General features: G+C 38.6%; 1 protein-coding gene across 4 annotated transcripts in view; it reads left to right on the forward strand.

Annotated features, from left to right (window-relative positions):
* DNAJC13 (DnaJ heat shock protein family (Hsp40) member C13) overlaps positions 1 to 19,940 on the forward strand; it is a 53,762-nt gene that overhangs the window by 10,847 nt on the left and 22,975 nt on the right. For 3 of the 4 annotated variants that reach the window (XR_014690506.1, XM_084511714.1, XM_084511715.1), the window contains exons 4-28: positions 117 to 266; positions 605 to 646; positions 1,740 to 1,940; positions 3,122 to 3,328; positions 3,422 to 3,517; positions 3,660 to 3,751; positions 4,527 to 4,693; positions 4,790 to 4,869; positions 4,944 to 5,113; positions 5,957 to 6,056; positions 6,293 to 6,400; positions 6,951 to 7,106; positions 7,990 to 8,046; positions 9,369 to 9,490; positions 10,635 to 10,710; positions 11,712 to 11,807; positions 11,951 to 12,094; positions 13,313 to 13,327; positions 13,982 to 14,064; positions 15,202 to 15,355; positions 17,508 to 17,611; positions 17,686 to 17,845; positions 18,848 to 18,910; positions 19,259 to 19,360; positions 19,497 to 19,601. Coding sequence is in view for 3 of the 4 variants with exons in the window: in XM_084511714.1 (XP_084367840.1) it covers positions 117 to 266; positions 605 to 646; positions 1,740 to 1,940; positions 3,122 to 3,328; positions 3,422 to 3,517; positions 3,660 to 3,751; positions 4,527 to 4,693; positions 4,790 to 4,869; positions 4,944 to 5,113; positions 5,957 to 6,056; positions 6,293 to 6,400; positions 6,951 to 7,106; positions 7,990 to 8,046; positions 9,369 to 9,490; positions 10,635 to 10,710; positions 11,712 to 11,807; positions 11,951 to 12,094; positions 13,313 to 13,327; positions 13,982 to 14,064; positions 15,202 to 15,355; positions 17,508 to 17,611; positions 17,686 to 17,845; positions 18,848 to 18,910; positions 19,259 to 19,360; positions 19,497 to 19,601 (2,850 nt within the window). In the remaining variant the exon portion in view is untranslated. The remainder of the gene's footprint in view (positions 1 to 116; positions 267 to 604; positions 647 to 1,739; positions 1,941 to 3,121; positions 3,329 to 3,421; positions 3,518 to 3,659; positions 3,752 to 4,526; positions 4,694 to 4,789; positions 4,870 to 4,943; positions 5,114 to 5,956; positions 6,057 to 6,292; positions 6,401 to 6,950; positions 7,107 to 7,989; positions 8,047 to 9,368; positions 9,491 to 10,634; positions 10,711 to 11,711; positions 11,808 to 11,950; positions 12,095 to 13,312; positions 13,328 to 13,981; positions 14,065 to 15,201; positions 15,356 to 17,507; positions 17,612 to 17,685; positions 17,846 to 18,847; positions 18,911 to 19,258; positions 19,361 to 19,496; positions 19,602 to 19,940) is intronic. The other variant, XM_084511716.1, reaches the window with a different exon arrangement.

The raw sequence follows: 19,940 nt of genomic DNA on the forward strand, positions 1-19,940 counted from the left end.
GCCAGCTCTTGTCTCATTACAGCAACTTTCTTGGTTATTATAGGTGTTAAGGGGTTTTGAGTAGAGATGTAGCTTTAAAATGACTGATTTTAACCTAATTACTTTCAATTGTCTAGTGGCCTTATGGAGACATCTGTAGTATTTCTCCTGTTGGAAAAGGACAAGGAACAGAATTCAGTCTAACTTTTCGCAAAGGAAGTGGAAAAAAGTCTGAAACTCTGAAGTTTTCCACAGAGCACAGAACAGAACTCCTTACAGAGGCACTAGTAAGTTTTTTTTGTCTTCAAACAAGCAATAAGTACTTCAAAATCATAAAGACTTGTAGTATACTATGCTTTCTTTCCTTACATTAAAAAGTAGAGAAGCAAGTTATCTTTTGAGCTCTTGTGTTGATCTAGTGTCTGCTGCAGCAACTGGTGTGTGTGATTCTCAGGTATTAAGTAAAGGTAAAAATACTGGATATATTAAACAAGCGAAATGGTGAGTCTTCAGTGAGGCTTAGTTCAAGTCACTTAAAACAGTGCTAGCCTATATTTAGATTTTCTGGATAGATGGGCTATGATGTTTGTATTCATTCATGATTTTTTTTTTTTTTTTTAAACAGAGGTTCAGGACAGACTTCTCGGAAGGAAAAATCACAGGACGGGTAAGTATCTGCCTTGTCTGGATCATGTACTATTTAATGAAATGATCTGAAGACTTCTACAGTGTTAAGTTATGTCTTAAGTTGAGTAGTGCTATGTGTGCTATTAACTCCTCTAAATTTGGATCTGAATTGTCTTTGAGAGAATTTGGAATTTCTTCAAAAGCAAGAATCCCATGAATGGTAGAGTACTTGAGTTCTCTTCACTTGCCCTTAGCTTCTTGCTGGTACATGTAATGAATATTATTCCTGAAATAAAGAGCTTTGCCACATGGAGCTCTTACTTGGAGGAAAGAAAGACGTTAAGCTACGATTCACTATTCAATGTTTACAGTTTCCAGCATTTTACTTTTGAACTGCAAGTAGTTTTCTGCATAACATCTTGAATGCTTGGTGTGAGAATATTGTTTCGTGGGAGGATTTCTTTAGGTTAGATTAAAGACAAGACTGCTATTTAATGAATCTCAGTAATGTGGTAATAAGCAAGGCAGTACACAGAGCTGGACCTTGTACTTGTTTTTTACAAGCACAAGATACTTGAAGTGATATGTTCTGTAACTTGCATTGCACAGTAAATCCTCAGTGATGAGCAGATTAACTTTGGAATATGGAGGTTCTTTTTGTCTTACTGCAGTTCACAAAGGACCTTAATTTTGCTGGCTTTAGTAAATCTCTATTTGTAATGGAGTATGAAGATAAAAAGCTTGCACTATAGCAGTAAGGTTTCCTTCAATGAATCTTAACTGGCTGAGTAACAGTGTCTTGTGCAACAGATATTTCCTTATATCTAACCACAGATGCACGTAGTCTGTGACTAGGCTGCTTTCTGGAGTAAGAGAAACTTGCTTCTTGGAATCCCTGTCTTGGAATTGCTGTCTTCCTTTCAAAATGTGGTGTTTAATTGTTGAGTATTGTGACTTCCTTGCCAGTAGGTAGCTACTTTCCTTTGATTCGTAATGTTACCAATATAGATAAGAGCACTGAGGGAAGTGGTATGACTTCTTGAACTTTACACCCATGCTGCCTACTAGGTTGGAAAAGAATTGCTGTGTAGTAGAGGCATGTGCATGATGTCTAAAAGTAGCTCTCACTGCAGAGGTACAACTGTTACAAACATCACTGGAGTGATACGAGGAAACCTGTGATTCTAGAAGTGACTCCCGGAGGTGTGGACCAAATTGATCCTGCAACAAATAAAGTCCTGTGCTCCTATGACTATAGAAACATTGAAGGCTTTGTTGATATTGCTGGCTATCAGGGAGGCTTCTGTATCCTCTATGGAGGATTTAGTAGATTGGTAAGTATTAAAATATCTTGGAGTGGTGTTGGGATGGTTATAGCTGCATATTCGGTAATGAAGCTTCAGTGTAATTTGAGCATAAAGTACGTGCACCTTCAGGATGCAGCTGTGGGTGCTTGGCTTGCAGGCAGGTTTTAAATCCTCTTTCTCATACTAATGAGAAACGAGTTAAAACATTTGAGAACAGTGTGTGCTTTTTCTAATTGCATGTAAAACTATGAAGTATAAAATATACTGTTTATATTTGGGTAGCAAACATAAATTGAAGGTGGACATGGGATTTGCTGACAGTTCACAAAGTTATGAAAGTGGTAGGCAGTTATTACTAACCTAAGCAATGGAGAGAGATTACTCAGATTAATCAGTAGTGATGCTGTCTTTCTAGGTTTTGAGCTGATTCTCAGCAACTTTGCTTGGGAAATGCTTGCTGCAGTGCAGTGTTGGTTTAAAAATTTTAAAAGGGTTTCTGTGTGCAAGCAGCTTAAATTGGTAACTTAAATATAGCTACTTCAGTCACTACAAGCAAACTGTGAGTAACTTCTCTAGTGTTTCCCTTGCTCTTGCACTGTGGCATGCTTTTCTCTGGCATAAAACTGTCAACATACGACATCCTTTAGAGCTGACCTAACCTCACCTAGCAAGGCTGGATAGCAGCCCTACAGATAACCACAGTGTGGTAGCCACATGAGCTCCCTCTGGTTCCTCATTCCTGCCAGGCTCTTCAGATTTATTGCAAAGTCTTGTGGCTTTTTTTTTTTTTTTTTAAATGTTTAGAAACAGAAGTGCTGAGGTACTAACAGGCCAGCTCCTGTTCTTATCCCTACCATCAGAGAGGTTCCAAAGAGTGTTTATCAATATGGTGATAGGCGCTTTATATAGATAAATAGATAAAGGGCAGGCAGGTCATGCAGCCTTTACTTTAATGGCATGCTAATATGTAGGAGGGAATCCTTTAGGAATTTTTTGAAAGGAAAATGTAAATCAGCTAATAGCCATTCTCATGTGTAATAAATACATTTTCTTTTTATACTGTGGATTTTGTAAAGGCAAGTCCAGCTTGCCCAACTGCTGGGAAGATTCTGTAATGTTAGGCAGGTGTATAAGGGAGGATTATTTCAGGAACCATGATTACTTGAGCTATGCCACATATTTCACTTGTCTCCTATCAAAATTTGCAGCACCTGTTTGCATCTGAGCAGAGGGAGGAAATTATCAAAAGTGCAATAGAGCATGCTGGCAACTTCATAGGCATCTCTCTGAGGATAAGGAAAGAATCCTTAGAATTTGAGCAATACTTGAATCTTCGCTTTGGAAAATACAGCAATGATGAATCCGTAACGTCTTTAGCAGAGTTCGTTGTTCAGAAAATAACACCTAGACACTTGGTAAGGATATCACACCTAACTTACTTAGTTCCTCTGAAGCGCTAGAAATTCTCTTTTCTAACATGCCTTTTCATTTTCTGACATTTTTTTAAGGAACCTGTGAAAAGAATACTAGCTCTTACAGAAGCTTGCTTAGTTGAACGGGATCCAGCTACCTATAACATCGCAACTTTGAAACCTTTAGGCGAGGTAAGAGGCGAGCTTCTTTTAAAAAAAACTCTTCAAGTAGAAGCTCTAATAATAAGAATTTGATGTACATAAGATGGCCTTAGTTTATGGAGTAGAAAAATAACGTGGCTCTGTGAATGTGATCCTTATCTCTTCTTTTTAGGTATTTGCAATAGTATGTGACTGTGAAAATCCTCAGCTTTTTACCATTGAATTTATCAAAGGACAAATTCGGAAATACTCTTCAACGGAAAGGTAACTGGAGCTCCTGGCGGTCATGAGTTCAAATGAAAGTTGCCATTGTTGTGCTTCTAGTCTCAGCTTCCATAAACGGTGACCCTTGGAGGTGTTAACTTAAAGCCTTGCTATTCTAGTGGTCTGCCACTTACAAATCCAAGATGTGTTACAGCATCCAAATCTCTCCCCTTTATATTTACCTAAATTTAAAGTAAATCAGTCCTGAAGTTTTCTGATGACCACATAAAGGTCATCAGTTGGACAGTTAAATACAGCTTGTTTCTTTTAAGCAATCTTGCTCTGTGTATGTTCTTGGTTAGGCTGTATAAATGCGAAACTGAAAGAAAGCATGGTGTAAGGAGTGTTGAAATGTGAAGGCTGCCAAGCCTTTGAGCTGTCTGCTTGACATGGTCTTAGTTGATTCTATTTAAAATGACCAACAGAATAGCCATCCTGCACTTGTGGTTCTAATGCAGTGTAGTCCTGCTGAGGGAGGTTTTGCAGAAAGCACAGGGAAGAATTGACTTGTAACACGTGTAACACACAGATAATCTGGAATTGATCCTTTAAGTGAAAGGCTGCAGCTGTCTACATACTGTGTAAAACAGCTCTGTCCTTACAGTGAATAAAGGAACACTTGAAAATTAGATTTCTTCCAGAGGGGTAGCTGTTAGTCTTGGTAGAGATTGAGTATTGCTGCTGTTCATCTTGTGCTTGACTTCTTTTTTTGACTTTGTTCTTTGGCACCATTTTTTGATCTAAATTTTTTTGGCGTGTCTTTTTTCCAACCCAGAGATTCTCTTCTAGCTAGCTTGCTGGATGGAGTGAGAGCCTCTGGTAACAGAGATGTGTGTGTGAAAATGACCTCCACGCACAAAGGACAGCGTTGGGGATTGCTCAGTATGCCTGTCGATGAAGAAGTAGAGAGCCTTCATCTCAGGTTTTTGGCTGCTCCTCCGAGTAAGCTAATGCTTATTACAGGGTTTTATAGTGTTCTTTTAAACATCCAAATGCTTAGTCAGATGCTGTGTACTTAACTTTTATGTCTTCTTCCAGATGGGAACTTCGCAGATGCTGTGTTCAGGTTCAATGCTAACATTTCCTACAGCGGAGTACTACATGCAGTTACACAAGATGTAAGAATAAATCCCCTACCCATCCTCCGAAGTTGTTGTTAACACACAAATATTAACTCATATTTCTTAACCAGGGTCTGTTCTCGGAAAACAAGGAGAAACTCATTAATAATGCCATAACAGCATTGCTCTCACAAGAAGGAGATGCTGCAGCATCTAATGCAGAGCTTGAAAGCCAATTCCAAGCAGTAAGAAGATTAGTGGCTTCAAAAGCAGGCTTCCTTGCCTTTACTCAGCTTCCAAAGTAAGTGAGAAGTCTCTTGAGCTCAGAAGCAGTAGGTGAAAACAATTCTTGAGCTTTTTATAGGTGATCTTTAAAACTGAGAATTTGGCCTAAGAAACACTTCTGAAAGGCTCTGTACAGCATTGCATGCAGTAGTATGAGCCTGTCATCAGGCTTTATTATATTTTAAGTATCCCAAGTTATCATCGGTATGTAAATGTGATGTTTTTCTTAACTATCCTCTCCCTTAAGAGTCAAATGTAGTTTAAAGATTTGTTTCCTAGTCAAAATACTTCTAAAATGCACCTTCAAGTGTCCTTGAAGTAGTCAGTTCCACAGTTCTTAAAGTATGTTGATTCCATTACTATCTTCAGTTCAACACAAGATAAAGCTTGATGTGAGAAAGCTGAGTTGTACTCCTACAGTAAGTACAGGCTTCTGGGAGCTTGTCTTAACTGGCTAGCATAGGGAAACAGGACAAACTGCTCAACGTTCTTCTGTATAGGAAATTCTTCAGAACCAGTTTTGACTTTAGATGATGGGGCAGCTGAAAAGTAACATACGTAGTCTGAGACCTTTATAGAGTTCCGTGTGTTTTTTGTGCAGGGTTCTGTACTACCACTATCCTGTAACTGCACAAATATGCTTGGTTTTCGTGAATGTGCTCTCAGCGTATCGTTAACAATGAAGTCTAACACTAATGTGTTCTGCCAGAGAGTATCAAAGTTTTGTAAACTTCAGGGTTCTTGTTTGCCAAATGCAGTGGGAACAAGATACTCTTCTATTACTGGACTTCTGTATTAAAACTAAGATCTCTTTTCTCTAAAACTGGTGGCTTTGCTTTTTTTTTCCCCCTTTCAAAAGGTTTCGAGAACGATTAGGAATGAAGGTTGTGAAAGCCCTCAAAAGGAACAATGATGGAGTAACCCATGCATCTATTGACATGCTTTGTGCTCTTATGTGTGTAAGTATTAAATTGTAGAAATGTGTGAACTGCAGACTAAAAGATGTAGAAATACGGACTGCACTTCAACTTGCAATGTACTCAAATATAAAATAACTTGTGCTACAGTGGTTTCCTGGTGAACTTGAAGCTGCTGTAGCATGAGTTTTTCTGGATTTAATGTGTGGCTTTAGGACTACAGCTGTTAAGAATTGAGGGTTGAAATGTGACTGTATTGTGAATACTTTTTTTTGTAGCCCATGCATGATGACTATGACTTGCGACAGGAGCAGCTGAACAAAGCTTCCCTTCTTTTTTCAAAGAAGTTTCTAGAAAACCTACTAGAGAAATTCAATTCCCATGTGGTAAGTCAGATTTTGAAAGATAGCTTTCATAAGTGTTTTTCCAAATTAATGCCAAAGCACTTTGAACATACTTAACTAATTGTCTTAGTTTCTGGAATCAAAATACAGAAAATATAGCTGTTTAACACTGAAACTTGTTCTAGATTGCTTTGGGTCTGGGCAGGTTAGAAATACAGCTGTCTATCATGAAGAAATTAGGTGTGTCATTAAACATGCAGACATAGTTAAAAGGAACATCCAATTTCCATATATAGCAGAGAGTAGCATGAACTGGTACGTAAGGGCTTAAAACTAGAAAAACAAAAAGCAATATGCTGATGTATGTGGCCATAAGTCTCTGGTGCGCTCTTGGAGCCAATACTGCATCATTAGTCTGAGTCATAAGGCAGTGCTTTGGTATATTTTGAACTTGTATTTTCAGTTGTCAATTATTTCATGCTATGACAAGGAGGAGCACCTTCAGCATCATGAGTGCTGAGTAAAATTTGCATGAATACTCTAGTCGGGGGAGAAACACTTTCTGTATAGCGTGTTTGTCTTCTAATTTCAGGATCATGGGACAGGTGCCCTAGTAATTAGTTCACTTCTGGACTTCCTGACATTTGCCCTATGTGCTCCATATAGTGAGACTACTGAAGGGCAGCAGTTTGACATGTTGTTAGAAATGGTGGCATCTAATGGAAGAACGCTATTTAAGCTCTTTCAGGTGAGACTTCAACTGTTGTTTTTTCTTTTGATGTGTGAAATGAGCAGGAACAGGATTGAAGTAATTCTTAAAATAGGTAATCTACTGATCTCAATTTCTTGAGACACTAGAGGGAACTCTAGTGTTAATGGCTAATAATGCCAAATATATATTATCAGAGGCCTTAAGTAGTCAGTGCATTGTAGTTCTTGTTCTACTGAAGGATGAGTTTGTCTATTGTTTATCTGGCTAATGGACTTAATTCTTTTCCACCTTAATAAATTTTTTGGCCTGTTGCTTTAGCTTCAAGTTGGCTTGAGGTGGTAATCCTTTAGTGAATGATATGCTGAATCACTGTAAAATAGAGAATCTAAGATGTTTTGGAAACACTTTAACATACAAGTTAAGTATTAAATCAGATTCAGCAGATGCACAGATCTTGCTCTCTGGAGAACCTGTCAACTTAGTCTCTCTCTGAGTAACAGAGTTGGTTACAAGACTAACTCCACAGAATTTTCACAGGATTTTTAGCTAAAACACCTGTGCTTTCTTTTGGTTTAACCACCTCTACCCACACCCCAAAAGAAGTTTAAAGGAAAAAAATCAACCAAACACAAACAAAACAGCTAGCATGCTCTTCTACTTCTTGGTGTTGGCCTGTCACAGCTTCCCCAGCACTATTACAGCTTCTCTGGTGTTACAGCTGTTAGGTACCAGGAAGCTCATCTAATAGTTGCATGAGAGATTCTTGTTTAAAAGTATAGGATAGGAGCACTTACTGGAACACGGGGCTAGCTTTCACAAAACTTTGATTAATTTTTGCCTGTAGTTGGAGTTAGAATGCATCGTACAGATCTGATCTTCAAATTTTTACACCTCACTTTTTGTCAACTTTCTATTGTAGCACCCTTCCATGGCAATTGTGAAAGGAGCAGGTTTGGTGATGAAGGCAATAATAGAGGTGAGATTTCAGCAGTGTTACTTGGGATAGCATAATAAGTATGTATTGCCTATTTTAGAAGTGTAATGTCAATATTGTCTTACCAGCAGTAGCTACTTCTGTTACATTAGTTTCTCTGGGGGGGAGGGAAGGTGAGGAACAGAACACTAGCTTAATTGTGAGTGTTTTAATATAGCAACTTGCTTTGTTTTGCACTTGAGGGTTTGGAAGGCATGTGAGTTGAGATGTTAGGTAGCGCCTTGCATGTTTTCATACTGCAGTCGAGGTTTGGCTGTTAATGTTGTATGTAGCTCAGTCACATACTTCAGAACCACTAGACTTGTCCTGCATGTGAAAAGAATCTCTCAAGGAGAAGAAGCCATGTTTCTTGGGACTTTACTGATACACTGCCAGTTGGAATGGGATTGGGATTTGCAGACAGCAGTGTTGCAGAGCAAGCTAGTGATGTCAGTTTCTGTTCTTGTTCTTCCTGCTTCAGTAAAGGATTTCGCTTTGATAGTTTCCATACCAGAGCTACATCATGATGCATGGGCCAAGTCCATACTTCTGGAGGGCTGCTCGTGATCATTGTAGGGTGACCTTGCTAACTGACTCTAGACACTTCCAGTGTTGAAATTCAGGTCTTAAGTTAGTGCCTCATTGTGTCACAATGGCTTATGCATCTGAATTGTATTTAGTGCTTTCTTGGAATGGAAGTGAATGAACACTTGAAATAGAGGTGCTATAAACCTGCAAGTTTCCACTCATATGTCAGATAACGTTAGCTAAAAGTTACTGTGCTGTCTACTATGACTCCTATTATTTGAACCATTGGATTTGGCTGAGTAAAAATGCAATGAAAGTTTGTTTTTAATTATTCATTGCAACCAACATATCTTGGACGAGTGACTCTTCTCCATGTCACTGTCTAAACCAAAGAGCACCAGTTATTATTTTTAGAAGTAGTTCCTATTGACCAAACTCAGGCAATAAACAATTACTTGTGGTTGTCATTTTTCAATCCTAACTTGCAATTGTAGTGTGGAAGTATTATAAATGTATGACCAATATCCTGATTGATGATGATGTGTAATGCATCTTACCCTATCAAGTTACTGTCCCCATAGATAATGACTACCAATTATCTAGTCCTTGGCTTTACTACAACTCCGATCACTTGCTGTTGAGAACTTGCAGTTAAAGCCCATTATATTGTGGCTTCTGGCTTTTGGATATTAATTGACATAGCTGATGGTCTAGAAGGTCTCGGAACTGTAAGACTAAGATAAAAGCAGCTTAACTAAGATTCTTTCTCTAGTAATCATCTTGCCCTGTTTCCAAAGGAAGGAGACAAAGAGATTGCTACCAAAATGCAAGATCTTGCCCTCAGTGAAGGTGCCTTACCTCGTCACTTGCACACTGCTATGTTTACAATAAGCACAGATCAGAGGATGCTTACAAATAGGTATGTCAGTCTTGCTTGATATATTATGTTTCAAAAGTGTAAGTAATGGCTCAGTTAATACTGGAAACCCTGGGAGCTCAGGGAAGAAAATTTGTAGTTCTTTAGGAGGATATCTTCTTCAGCAGCTGGTATGTTTAAGTGGAGAAATCTTTGTCTGAGACTGTAGTCAAAAGAGGAGTTGGCTCACAAAAGGCTCAAGTTGTTTTTTCCATGAAAATATTCATAGAAAGAAAAAGCAAGTAGAATGTCTGGAACTTGTAAAAAGGCTCAATTTTATGATGTAACTGCATAAATCTTGGTGTGCACACCTCAGACATCTTGCATGCAGTTAGGGTCACCCATCTCATCTGAGAGAAGTCTAATTGTACAGAAATCATTCTATGGACTCAACAGTGAGTAGAACTGGTGAGCTCTAAGGCTGGGCCTGAGGGCATGCTGAAGAGGATATGAGTAATAATTCAATTAATTCCCCCAATATAAGGTTATCGAGGCTATAGCTACACCGTCCTGAAGTGCTAAAGGATTTGCTAAAGCAACGTAACCAGTGAAACTTGGTGCCACTGTGTCATTCAGAAGAGAGCTAGCATGAAACCTTCCATCATACTAGTTCTGTTTGAAGCTACTTATGACTTGTTTTTAAGTGATGCTTTGGTTCAACACGTTAGAACCCCAGTGATGACTGTTGGCAGAAAGTGTCAGTTGGCGTAAAGGCAGGCTCCCAAAAGAGGCTTTCCTAACCAATAACTGGTATTAAGGTCTTCAAGTAGAGCAGTCAAGAGTCTAGAAAGCCATCAAGTTCTTAACCCTAGCTGTAACTTAAGATTAACTGGATAAACTTACACTTCTAAATTAAATATTTAGTTTCTGCTCTATTGCTCAAGTGTTCTTTTGAGGTCTAGATCAACAAGCATGTGCTGCTACTGTTCCACTAACTTCACTAGAACGTTTTAAAGGCAACACTTTATGCTCAGCATGCTTTATACCTGAACTGGAACAATATATTGCTTTGTGCTCTTACACACTGAAGACCACAAAACTCTTGCTCATCTTCATTTCACCAGCATGGTAAGGGTTTAAACTCGGTGGTTTATAAAGCTGTATAAAATACTGACTTGCGGTTTGTTCGTTTCAATGGCTTTTTCAGGCAGTTAAGTAGACATTTGGTTGGCCTCTGGACAGCTGAGAACAAAACTGCAATGAACCTGTTGAAACGTATTTTGGTGAGTAAAAACGGGATGTGAACTGGGGAAAGAGTGAAATCTGACTGCCTGCAGTACCAGAAAACTTGGGCTAGGCTATGTAGTGGAAAGCATCCCCTTTCCCCTCCAAAGTGTGGAAGTCTAACCTGCAAGATCAGAAGTCTGGCATCTGCTGTTTAAAGGATATTGATGGCTAGTACAAAATATCTTAGGTTCTTAGAGTTCTACGACTCTCCAGTCACTCTTAAAAAGAGCGTACAACACAAAACTTAACATGTCTTTCTTTATTGAAAGAACAAAAATGCAGAAAACAAGGTAAACAGTCTTTAATGCTTGGTTCCCAAAAGAGTTAAGAAACAGTTTTCTTTTTATGCTTGCAGACCTGTCCAGCTTGGTTGCTTATAATGCTGTTAAATCTACATACTTGATGCTTCCTGTGTTCTTTCAGTCTTAGAGCTTTTTCTGAAAAGTTCTAAGTTGCTTTAGTGAAAATAGGTTTTCAAATAGTGTTGTAAGGAATTACTAAATATAGAAAAATGCCACTTAAAATTCAAAGTTGCAGTTCCTCAATTCTTGGCAGAGCAGACTGTCCTGATTTTAGCCACTGATTTCTAGAAGGCTTAGTCAAATAAGACTACTTTTCTCTAATGTCATGTGTAGCACTCAGACCCATTATGTGAACACTAGTGTTAGTATTCATTCCCTTCTATACTGCTGTAGGGTCAACTCTTCTCTTCCTGCAGCCATTTGTTTCATTAAGTGCTCCTTTAAGAAATGGGATATAGGCAAAAGAGCTCCACTGTACCAAAGCTTAATTATGTGCCTCTCTTTAATGGTTCTGCTAAGGATGTTGGTATTTCAGTAATACAAGCAAAAAGCTGCTGCAGCTTTACTTCCTTGAGAGTAGAATATTATTTCTGTTTTGAAACTGGCCAATTCAGAGAAAATACCTTGTTGCCTAATGTAATGGTTTCTGTTCTGTTAGTCACAGCTGTGTTCACACTGCTTTTCATTGTTTTTAGCCACCAGGTTTGCTGGCATACCTTGACAGTGCTGATCCTGTTCCTGAAAAAGATGCTGATAGGATGCATGTGAGAGATAACTTAAAAATTGCAACTGTAAGTAAACATAGCTGTCTTGCCTCCTCCATTCTGTACGTATACAGTCTTGGAGACTTTCAGTACAGATCAGTGTAATACTTGAGTTTCTGTATCAAACATGTCGATAGACCTGCAACTAACCAGTGGGGTTTCTTCTGCAGGATCAGTATGGCAAGTTTAATAAAGTGCCAGAGTGGCAGCGGCTAGCAGGAAAAGCTGCAAAGGAAGTTGAAAAATTTGCCAAAGAGAAGGTGGATCTAGTCTTGATGCACTGGAGAGATAGAATGGGCATAGCTCAAAAAGAGGCAAGTATTTTAAGCTCTGTTAACAATTTGACTAAACATGGAGGGAAACTGACAACTCCACTGAAATCAGAAGAAGATTCACAGTAATAGAGGTGTGGGGATGTGAGAAACTTCATTCTTTTGTTTAGATTTTCTACCTCTTACTGGTCTTTATCTGATTAGAGAGAGGTTCTGGGGAGAATGTAGAGTAGGGCAAAGAGTACATTGAAGCATTTGTTAAGTTTTAACTTGTTCTAGCTAACCTAACCAAATTTGAGTGCAGCTTGTTCATCTCTTCTATGACAATTGAATGGGAGAATAGGAAGTTCCTGGAAATCTGGCAAAAACAGCCTTTAAACCACATTTGGAAGAAACTATAGATATTCTTTGCATGTGAAATGATGCCCGTCGTATGTGGTGGTATTTAGTTCTAGAACCTACCTGAAGCTCAGTATTATCTTGAATAGTGGGCTTTCCAGCAATACAAATTTTTGATCAGTCATAATGCCCTTGACAAAGCAGCACAGCAAGTCAAGTATTTCAGTGCTTAAATTACAAAAGATTATGCATAAAATCAAGGTTGAGATGGAGGTGATAAGTGACTTTTGATCTGAGATAAGGGGACATTGTTTGTCTCCTTTTTTCATTTTGTCATGTTCTGTTTGACAAGCATTGAATGGTGAGGTGCATTTCTTAACTTTCTTTAGTATCATGACTAAACTTATATTTGGGAAATGGGAGGAATCTATTTCTTCTTTATATGTAAGGACGAGTGAAAAGAGAATGTGAAGTATTGATCACACCGCTCTTTATACTTGATCTGGTGCAACAATAAGCTTGAATTTGGGAAAACCTTAACTTGGTAAAATATTGCTCGAGTTTGATGCACTCTGTGGTGCAGAATTGACAGTTACTCTCTGAAATAATGGTGAACTAGATTCGAAGCAAAGTTTTAGTGTGAAAATATGGAAAATGGTGATAGAAGGATGAATTGTGCTTGAGGATGTTTTGCAGTATTAGTGCTTGCAACATCATTTTAAACATCTCATCTCTATACTTATTCTAAATGATTGCTTTTTCAGTACAGGGTTCTTAGCTGTTTAATTTCACACTAAATGTATGTTAGCATAGCTTGGAAAGGGTAGTAGGTGAGGTTATGACCACTTTGAATTAAGTTCAATGGCTGTGGCTTGTTAAATGTTCCTTTTCTCTTTTCTTCCAATTTGCTTTTACAATCAGGACAGAAACAATATGGTGAGTTTGTATATTTCAGCCATGTCTGTGGATTATGTTGCTCACTTTTGCTTGCATGTAGAGTATAACATTGATTTTAAAGCTTGAGCAAACTAGGGAACCTTTCAGTGGCCAAGTCAGGCTTGTGACATGTTTCTGTGACTTGTTCCAGTTACTTTCTCTCCAAGAGCAAGCAGTCTGTGTGGTTTTTCCCTCTGTTGGCTTTGGAACTGCTGGTCTTATTGTGGATGCCAGTCTTAAAGCTCTGCTTGCTTTTTTTAGCTCAGTGCTAAAAGTACTGTTGTCTTGCATGATTGGTTTACGTGAAATCGGTATCTTGAAGTATATTCAATATTGGCTTATCCTGGTTATCCTGGCAATCTTGCTAGCACAGAGTGCTTGTGGTGATGGGAACTAAGCTTCTCTCAGGGAGGGATGACTTGTTTTTAAAGGAACGACTTGTTAAACAGCTGAAAGTTTCTCTGGCATGATTTAACTTGTTGTAAATAACACTTGTGAAAGTCTGTTGCTGCTGCTTACTAGATAGAGACCTTGTTAATGAGGCTTAACCTAAAGTATAGCTTTTCAAGGAATAAGAAATCCAAGCTTTTTATTTTAAAGGGAAAGAGGGGATTCTTTTTTACTATTAATTTCTTAAATTTGTCTTTTTTGCAGAACATTATTCAAAAGCCAGTGATATTAAGGAAACGACGGCAAAGAATAAAAATAGAAGCAAACTGGGATCTCTTCTATTACAGGTAAAATACTAAGATTAATATGGTGGAGTACAATGTTATCAGCTGGATGTTTTTGTTAATATCTGAATTCCTGTAGATTGTTTCCAGTTGATGCGTGCTTTGAAATGGTGTAAGTGCTTTATGACAGGAAATTATGAAACTGTAAACCATGTAAAGATTTTTTGTTTAGAAAAGGGGAGGGGAATTTGGAAAGCTTCTCAAACATTATCAAGATAAATCTTTTTTTTCTGTGGGTCAAAAAGTGAGCGACAAGCTGCAAATGCAGATCTGCGTGATGTAGAAGAGTAAAGCAAAGTAGCACTGAAAAGCACTGTATTGTATTAGTGCATCAAGTTGTGAGTTACTTGATACCTTTTAACTTGAATTGGAATAAAAATGAGTTCAAGGCTGAAGGAGAAAGCATTTGTATATACTGTGTTTTAAGTCCTAAATGCAGCTTGCTTACCTGTGAGTTCTTACAGCTGTCAAAGTTGAAAAAGGAGGGGCTTCTACTTGGAAAAAAGAGAATATCACTTCTCTCTGGCTAGGAGAGGAATGTTTTAATAACCCTTGACTGTTCAGCAGGCTTAAGTGGTGCTTAATGTTTCTAAAGGTGAAATTATGTAGCCTGTCACTACACAAATATTGCATAAAAGGAAGATTTATATGCTCTTAAACCTCAAATGTTAAAGTGCTGCTCTCAGCCAGTCTCTGGGTCCAAATGCTGGTTTGTAACTGTCACTGAGTAATGTCCACTGACTGTCTTGTGATGTTTGAGAACTTTTCTTCTGACGTGAACTACTGTTTTTGTTCAAAACATACGCTAGGTATGAGCCTGTCTGCTCTCTTGTGTTGTTGTTCACCTCTAGCCCTTACTGCCTTACAGTGAAGAGCTTGCAAGTCTCCCGTTTGTCAGCAGTATGCAGATAACTGAGCCAAAAGAGATGACAACAGGCATGCTTTGTTCTGTGCTGACCTCCATAATAATGAAAACACCATACAAGCAAAAAAAGCATAGTTCTTCTAATTAGAGACCACTACTTGGGGCTTTCTAATAATAAAGTTTGATAATGCCAGCCTTCTCTAGCTTGCTAGCTGAGTCTTACCTGGCTTTCAGATGATGTTTGAAGGTTTTAAACTGTGTAACTTTTTTTCTAGATTTCTTCAGGACCATACTAGATCAAACTTAATTTGGAACTTCAAAACACGGGAAGAACTGAGAGATACTCTTGAGTCTGAGATGAGAGCATTTAATATTGACAGAGAACTTGGTAGTGCTAGTGTTATCTCATGGAACCATCAGGAGTTTGAGGTAAATAATGCTCTGTATTAGAACTTGCATATGTAAAATCTGGCTACTTAAAATGTCACTTCTATGCCTCTGGCTACATGAGTGAATCTTGTGTTGACAATCTTTGACTGCAGGCTACAATTCCCCTGGTTATGGAATAAACTGCTAGGCCTTAAGGCTATGGACAGGTGTTATTGCTGCCCAGTGTCACTTAGCAAGACTGAAACCTCTTCAGCCTGACAAATAATGCTTTAGAAAAACCTTTATACTCATACAAGAGGAACAGAGACAAGCTGGTATTATGCTGTTGTCAAGTTAAGTCATACGTGTTCTTGAGTGTGCTCCATGAGACTTGTTTTGGGTAGCTTCACAATTCACTCTTTGATAGCAAGTTTCTGGTCTTTATTTCCACCATGTCTGTGCGATCCTAGGGACATTCAATACTGACCTGTCAAACCATCAAGTGGTTATGTGGTTAAAACTATGCCCCTCTGTAGATTATAGATTGAGGATTACTATTTTTTGTGTTCTAGAAACAGCAGTACTTAAAGTCAAAATGCTATTGCAGGCTGAAGGAATTGATGCATTCCTAATTGGCTTTCTCAAAACAAATTGAAAGAATTTTTCCAGCAGCATACTAATAAAAATTCCCATACTCTAGTTTCCAGTACTGTTACGGTTCCCCAGGGATTTGTGCATTTAATGTGTAATGCTAGAGCAAAACAAGACTGTACTTGAATTCAAATTCAAAGATATTCTTAGATACTGTCAGTGCCCGCCTTGTCACAGTACAATTTTATTTTTAAAGCAGAGGAGTACTAGTGAAATGAGTAAACTGCTGTTTTTGAGCAATTCTCAGATAGGCGATTCTTTTAGATCTGCTAGAGTAGCCATTGTAACTGGAGGAAGAACTACTTTACCTATTCCTTTTACCCCTATCGCACAATTGCAGGCTTGATGAAGAGAACAGCTAAGTCTGGGTTTGGACTGGTGGTTTTAGAACTGATGTTTCAGTCTTCAAAGCTTCCTTCAGTTATGGGTCAGATGCAGGGCTTCCAGGCTCGGTGTCTGCCGTCTCAGCTCCATCTCTGTACTTCAGAGGAGCTACCTGGGGCAGAATCAAAAGTACAGATTTGAATGAAACTTACTCTAAAGCAGGCTTCCCATCTGCACTTCATGCTCCCCTGTGGCTTGTGCTACTGGAGCGTATCACTTAGCATTCCTGTAGTTAGAACCCAAAATGCTTTGGGACTGGCTTGATGTGGGCTTGTGTAACTTGGTCTTTGAACAGCTGCTCTCTGAGGCTTGCTTTTAAGTATTTTTAAGTGAAAACTGTGCTGTCAGGCTATGCTATAAGTACTTCTGCTATTTATTGTTGACAAGGGCTTCTCGACCAGCTGTGAAACATGTCACTTTGCCAAGGGGGATGGTGGTTTGAGGTTGCTCTGGAAGGTTACTAGTTGGGAGGACTTCTTTGTATCGGGTACTATGGTCAGATCTGTAGATCACTATCTTAAGGCCACATAAAGTTGTCTGCAAACGATAGATAGGAACAACTACTGTAGAGAGGTGGCTTTTGTGGTATGTTAGAGGTACCTCTGAATGAGGTGCTTGCCAAATGTTTAAAACCATTAAACACTGAGGCATGTGGCTAGGTTTAATGTAGTTGTTACGAAGCTAATTATGGTTCTTATTATGCAATTTCACTTCAGCCTCTTGCTGTGCATACTGATGCATCTAGACTTTAATTACCTAGAACAATATCAAGTATTGCTAGTAATTAAGTCATGCTGGTGTTTCATACTTGTAGTAACACTGAGTGAAATGTTACAGTGAAATAACTACTCATTAAAACTTGAGTCATTGAACGCATCGTGTATTATCCATGCTTAGTTACTAAAAATAGATACAAGTTACTTAGAGGCTGGAAGCTGGAACTTGAGTAATGTCAGATACTTCTGTTCTGGGATGCAATGGTAGCTTACAGCATCGTTTTTTCTCAGATGTGTACTTTAACTGCAGACTTGTGAAGGATTTCAGCCTTCCTCAGACTATTGAAAGGGCTGCTAACCTTGACAAGGATATTGATGCAAGCAAATGCAGTAATGTTTATGCAAGCAAAAACTTCACAGGTAACATTGTTTTTCCTTACGTAACCTGTTTTATGTTATAGGTAAAATATGAGTGCCTTTCTGAGGAGATAAAAATAGGGGATTATTACCTAAGGTTGCTACTGGAAGAAGATGAAACTGAAGAGAGTGGAGCAATCAAAAAATCGTGAGCCATTACTAAAGTCTTATCTCACTCCCAAGGTCTCTGTTGTCTTTGCTAAAATCTCATCTCTTCCTTAGGTATGAATTCTTCAATGAGCTCTACCATCGCTTCTTACTTACCCCAAAAGTGAATATGAAATGCTTATGTCTGCAAGCATTGGCTATTGTTTATGGAAGATGTCATGAAGAAATAGGACCATTTTCTGATACCAAGTATATTGTTGGGATGTTAGAACGGGTAAGAGTTATTTAAAGGAACTTGATACAGTAGTTAATGTATGGCTGGTCCAACATATGTTCAGATCCTTCAAGTTGCTGTGAAACTCAAGTTTCAGTTTTACAGAATAAGAAATTCCAGCATGAATACTTTTTTCACGCTGTCGTGAAGTGTTCCTGGTATCTCCCCTTGACTCACTTGAAGTATAATTAACAAGCCATTGATCTTAGAAGTATTTCAAAGTAGACTTTCAATGTGTGTTTTGTTAGCCTAGTTTTCTTAGGCTGAGCAAGAATAAAGCATATAGGATCTTGGTGTGGTATTAATCTTGTTCTTGCTTTTGAAAAATGCAGAAACATTAAGCTTTTTAAGAGGATGACCTTGATCCAGGTCATACTTGGGGAGACTCCATTCAAGAGCTGTAGAAACAACCCCAGACTTAAACAGTAGCCTTAGATGGACACAGTGTGTATCTTTTTGGTGACTGCTTTGGCCATTCAGTGTGTCTGAATCATGTTTCCCAACTCATACAGATTGTAAAAATGCATTTCCTTGCCATCTGAAGAAGGGAGTTCTTTGCTTGCGACAGTGTGGGTTTTAGATGTGGCTGTTGTAAGTGGAACTGAGCCAATACAGTCTGTTATTTTGCCTTGAGTCTTACCACAGATGTAACGTCAAAGACCTGTTCTCTCTGCAGGCTGAAAGCAGTCCCTTTTTCCCTGTGTTTGTGTTAACAGGCTCACTGGGGAATCCTAACGCTATTCTGTTAGAATAAATTATTTTAGCGAACTGTGGGTCTGAGTGTTGGACCCAGAGCAACAAAGGGGATGGTAGAGGGGAACACGATCTTTCTACTTAAGTGTCAGAAAGCTGCGTGTGAAACTGGACACTTAATAGTCAGCTGTTTTATTCTGGGCATGAAGAAAAGTAAAAGGGGTGTTTGTGGCACAACTGTATTGATTCTTGAAGGTAATTTATGATATATGCTATCAAATACTAATTTGTTCTCTTATGCTGTAATAGTGCACTGATAGGCTTGAGCGGGACAGACTGATACTGTTTCTCAACAAGCTGATCCTTAATAAGGTAAGGTGCACACATACACTTGACAGTAGTTTATGGGTCTTTCAAACGTATAAAATGTTCTGAACTGGTCTTTCGGGGTTAACTTAAGCAAAAATTCCAGCCTTGATGCAGGCTTTAAAGCAATGTGTGATACAGCTCTTTTGGGGTATTGTAGCTGGTATTGGCAAGAAAGCTGAAGGAAGTGTGTAGATAAATGTAGATATGTATTCTGGTGGTTGCACCATCCTAGGCTCCTTAGCTAAAGCTTTGACTTCTCAGAGTCAACTCTTACTAGGATAAAATCGTTCAATATTTGTAACAACTCTTACCTGGAAAATAGTTTTATTAACTCACTTCATACATTAACAGAAAAATGTGAAGGACCTTATGGATTCAAACGGAATTCGAATCCTTGTGGATCTGCTCACACTGGCACACCTTCACACAAGCAGAGCTACGGTCCCTCTGCAGGTATATGTGGCCTTTGTTTCATACTATTCAGACATTGATTTTCAAGAATTGTCTTCTTAGCAAAGCAATGTCCTTACATTTCCTGTGGAAATGTAATAGCTGCACTGAAGCTAATCCTATAAATATCAACTTCTAGAGCAATGTGATTGAGGCGGCGCCTGATATGAAGAGGGAGAGTGAGAAAGAATGGTACTTTGGCAATGCTGACAAAGAAAGGAGCGGTCCTTACAGCTTTCAAGAGGTACCTGTCTGCTTCTAACTTGACCTTGATGGAAGATATTTCCATCTTGATGTTTATTTGGTGTTGTGCCAAGACCCAGGTCTGATAAAAGGTATAGAGAAGATGGGACCAAAGATCTAATCTTGAAGCAAATACTGTGTGTAGCAGTTATTACAACAATTGCCTGTTGTAGCACAGAGCTTCTGATGCTTAAATTCTTAATTCCTCTTAGAGCACAAATCTGTTTTCTGTGGTCTAAACTCTTCTCAGTACTGCAGTTGCTGCACGTGTCAAATGGCTTTTCTAACGAAGTTATAGGTCATTCTCCTGTTATATACACAGCCTTTTTGGATGAGTGGA

This window comes from Aythya ferina (genome assembly GCF_964211825.1).
Source record: "Aythya ferina genome assembly, chromosome: 2".
In the NCBI taxonomy this organism is placed as follows: Eukaryota; Metazoa; Chordata; class Aves; order Anseriformes; family Anatidae; genus Aythya; species Aythya ferina.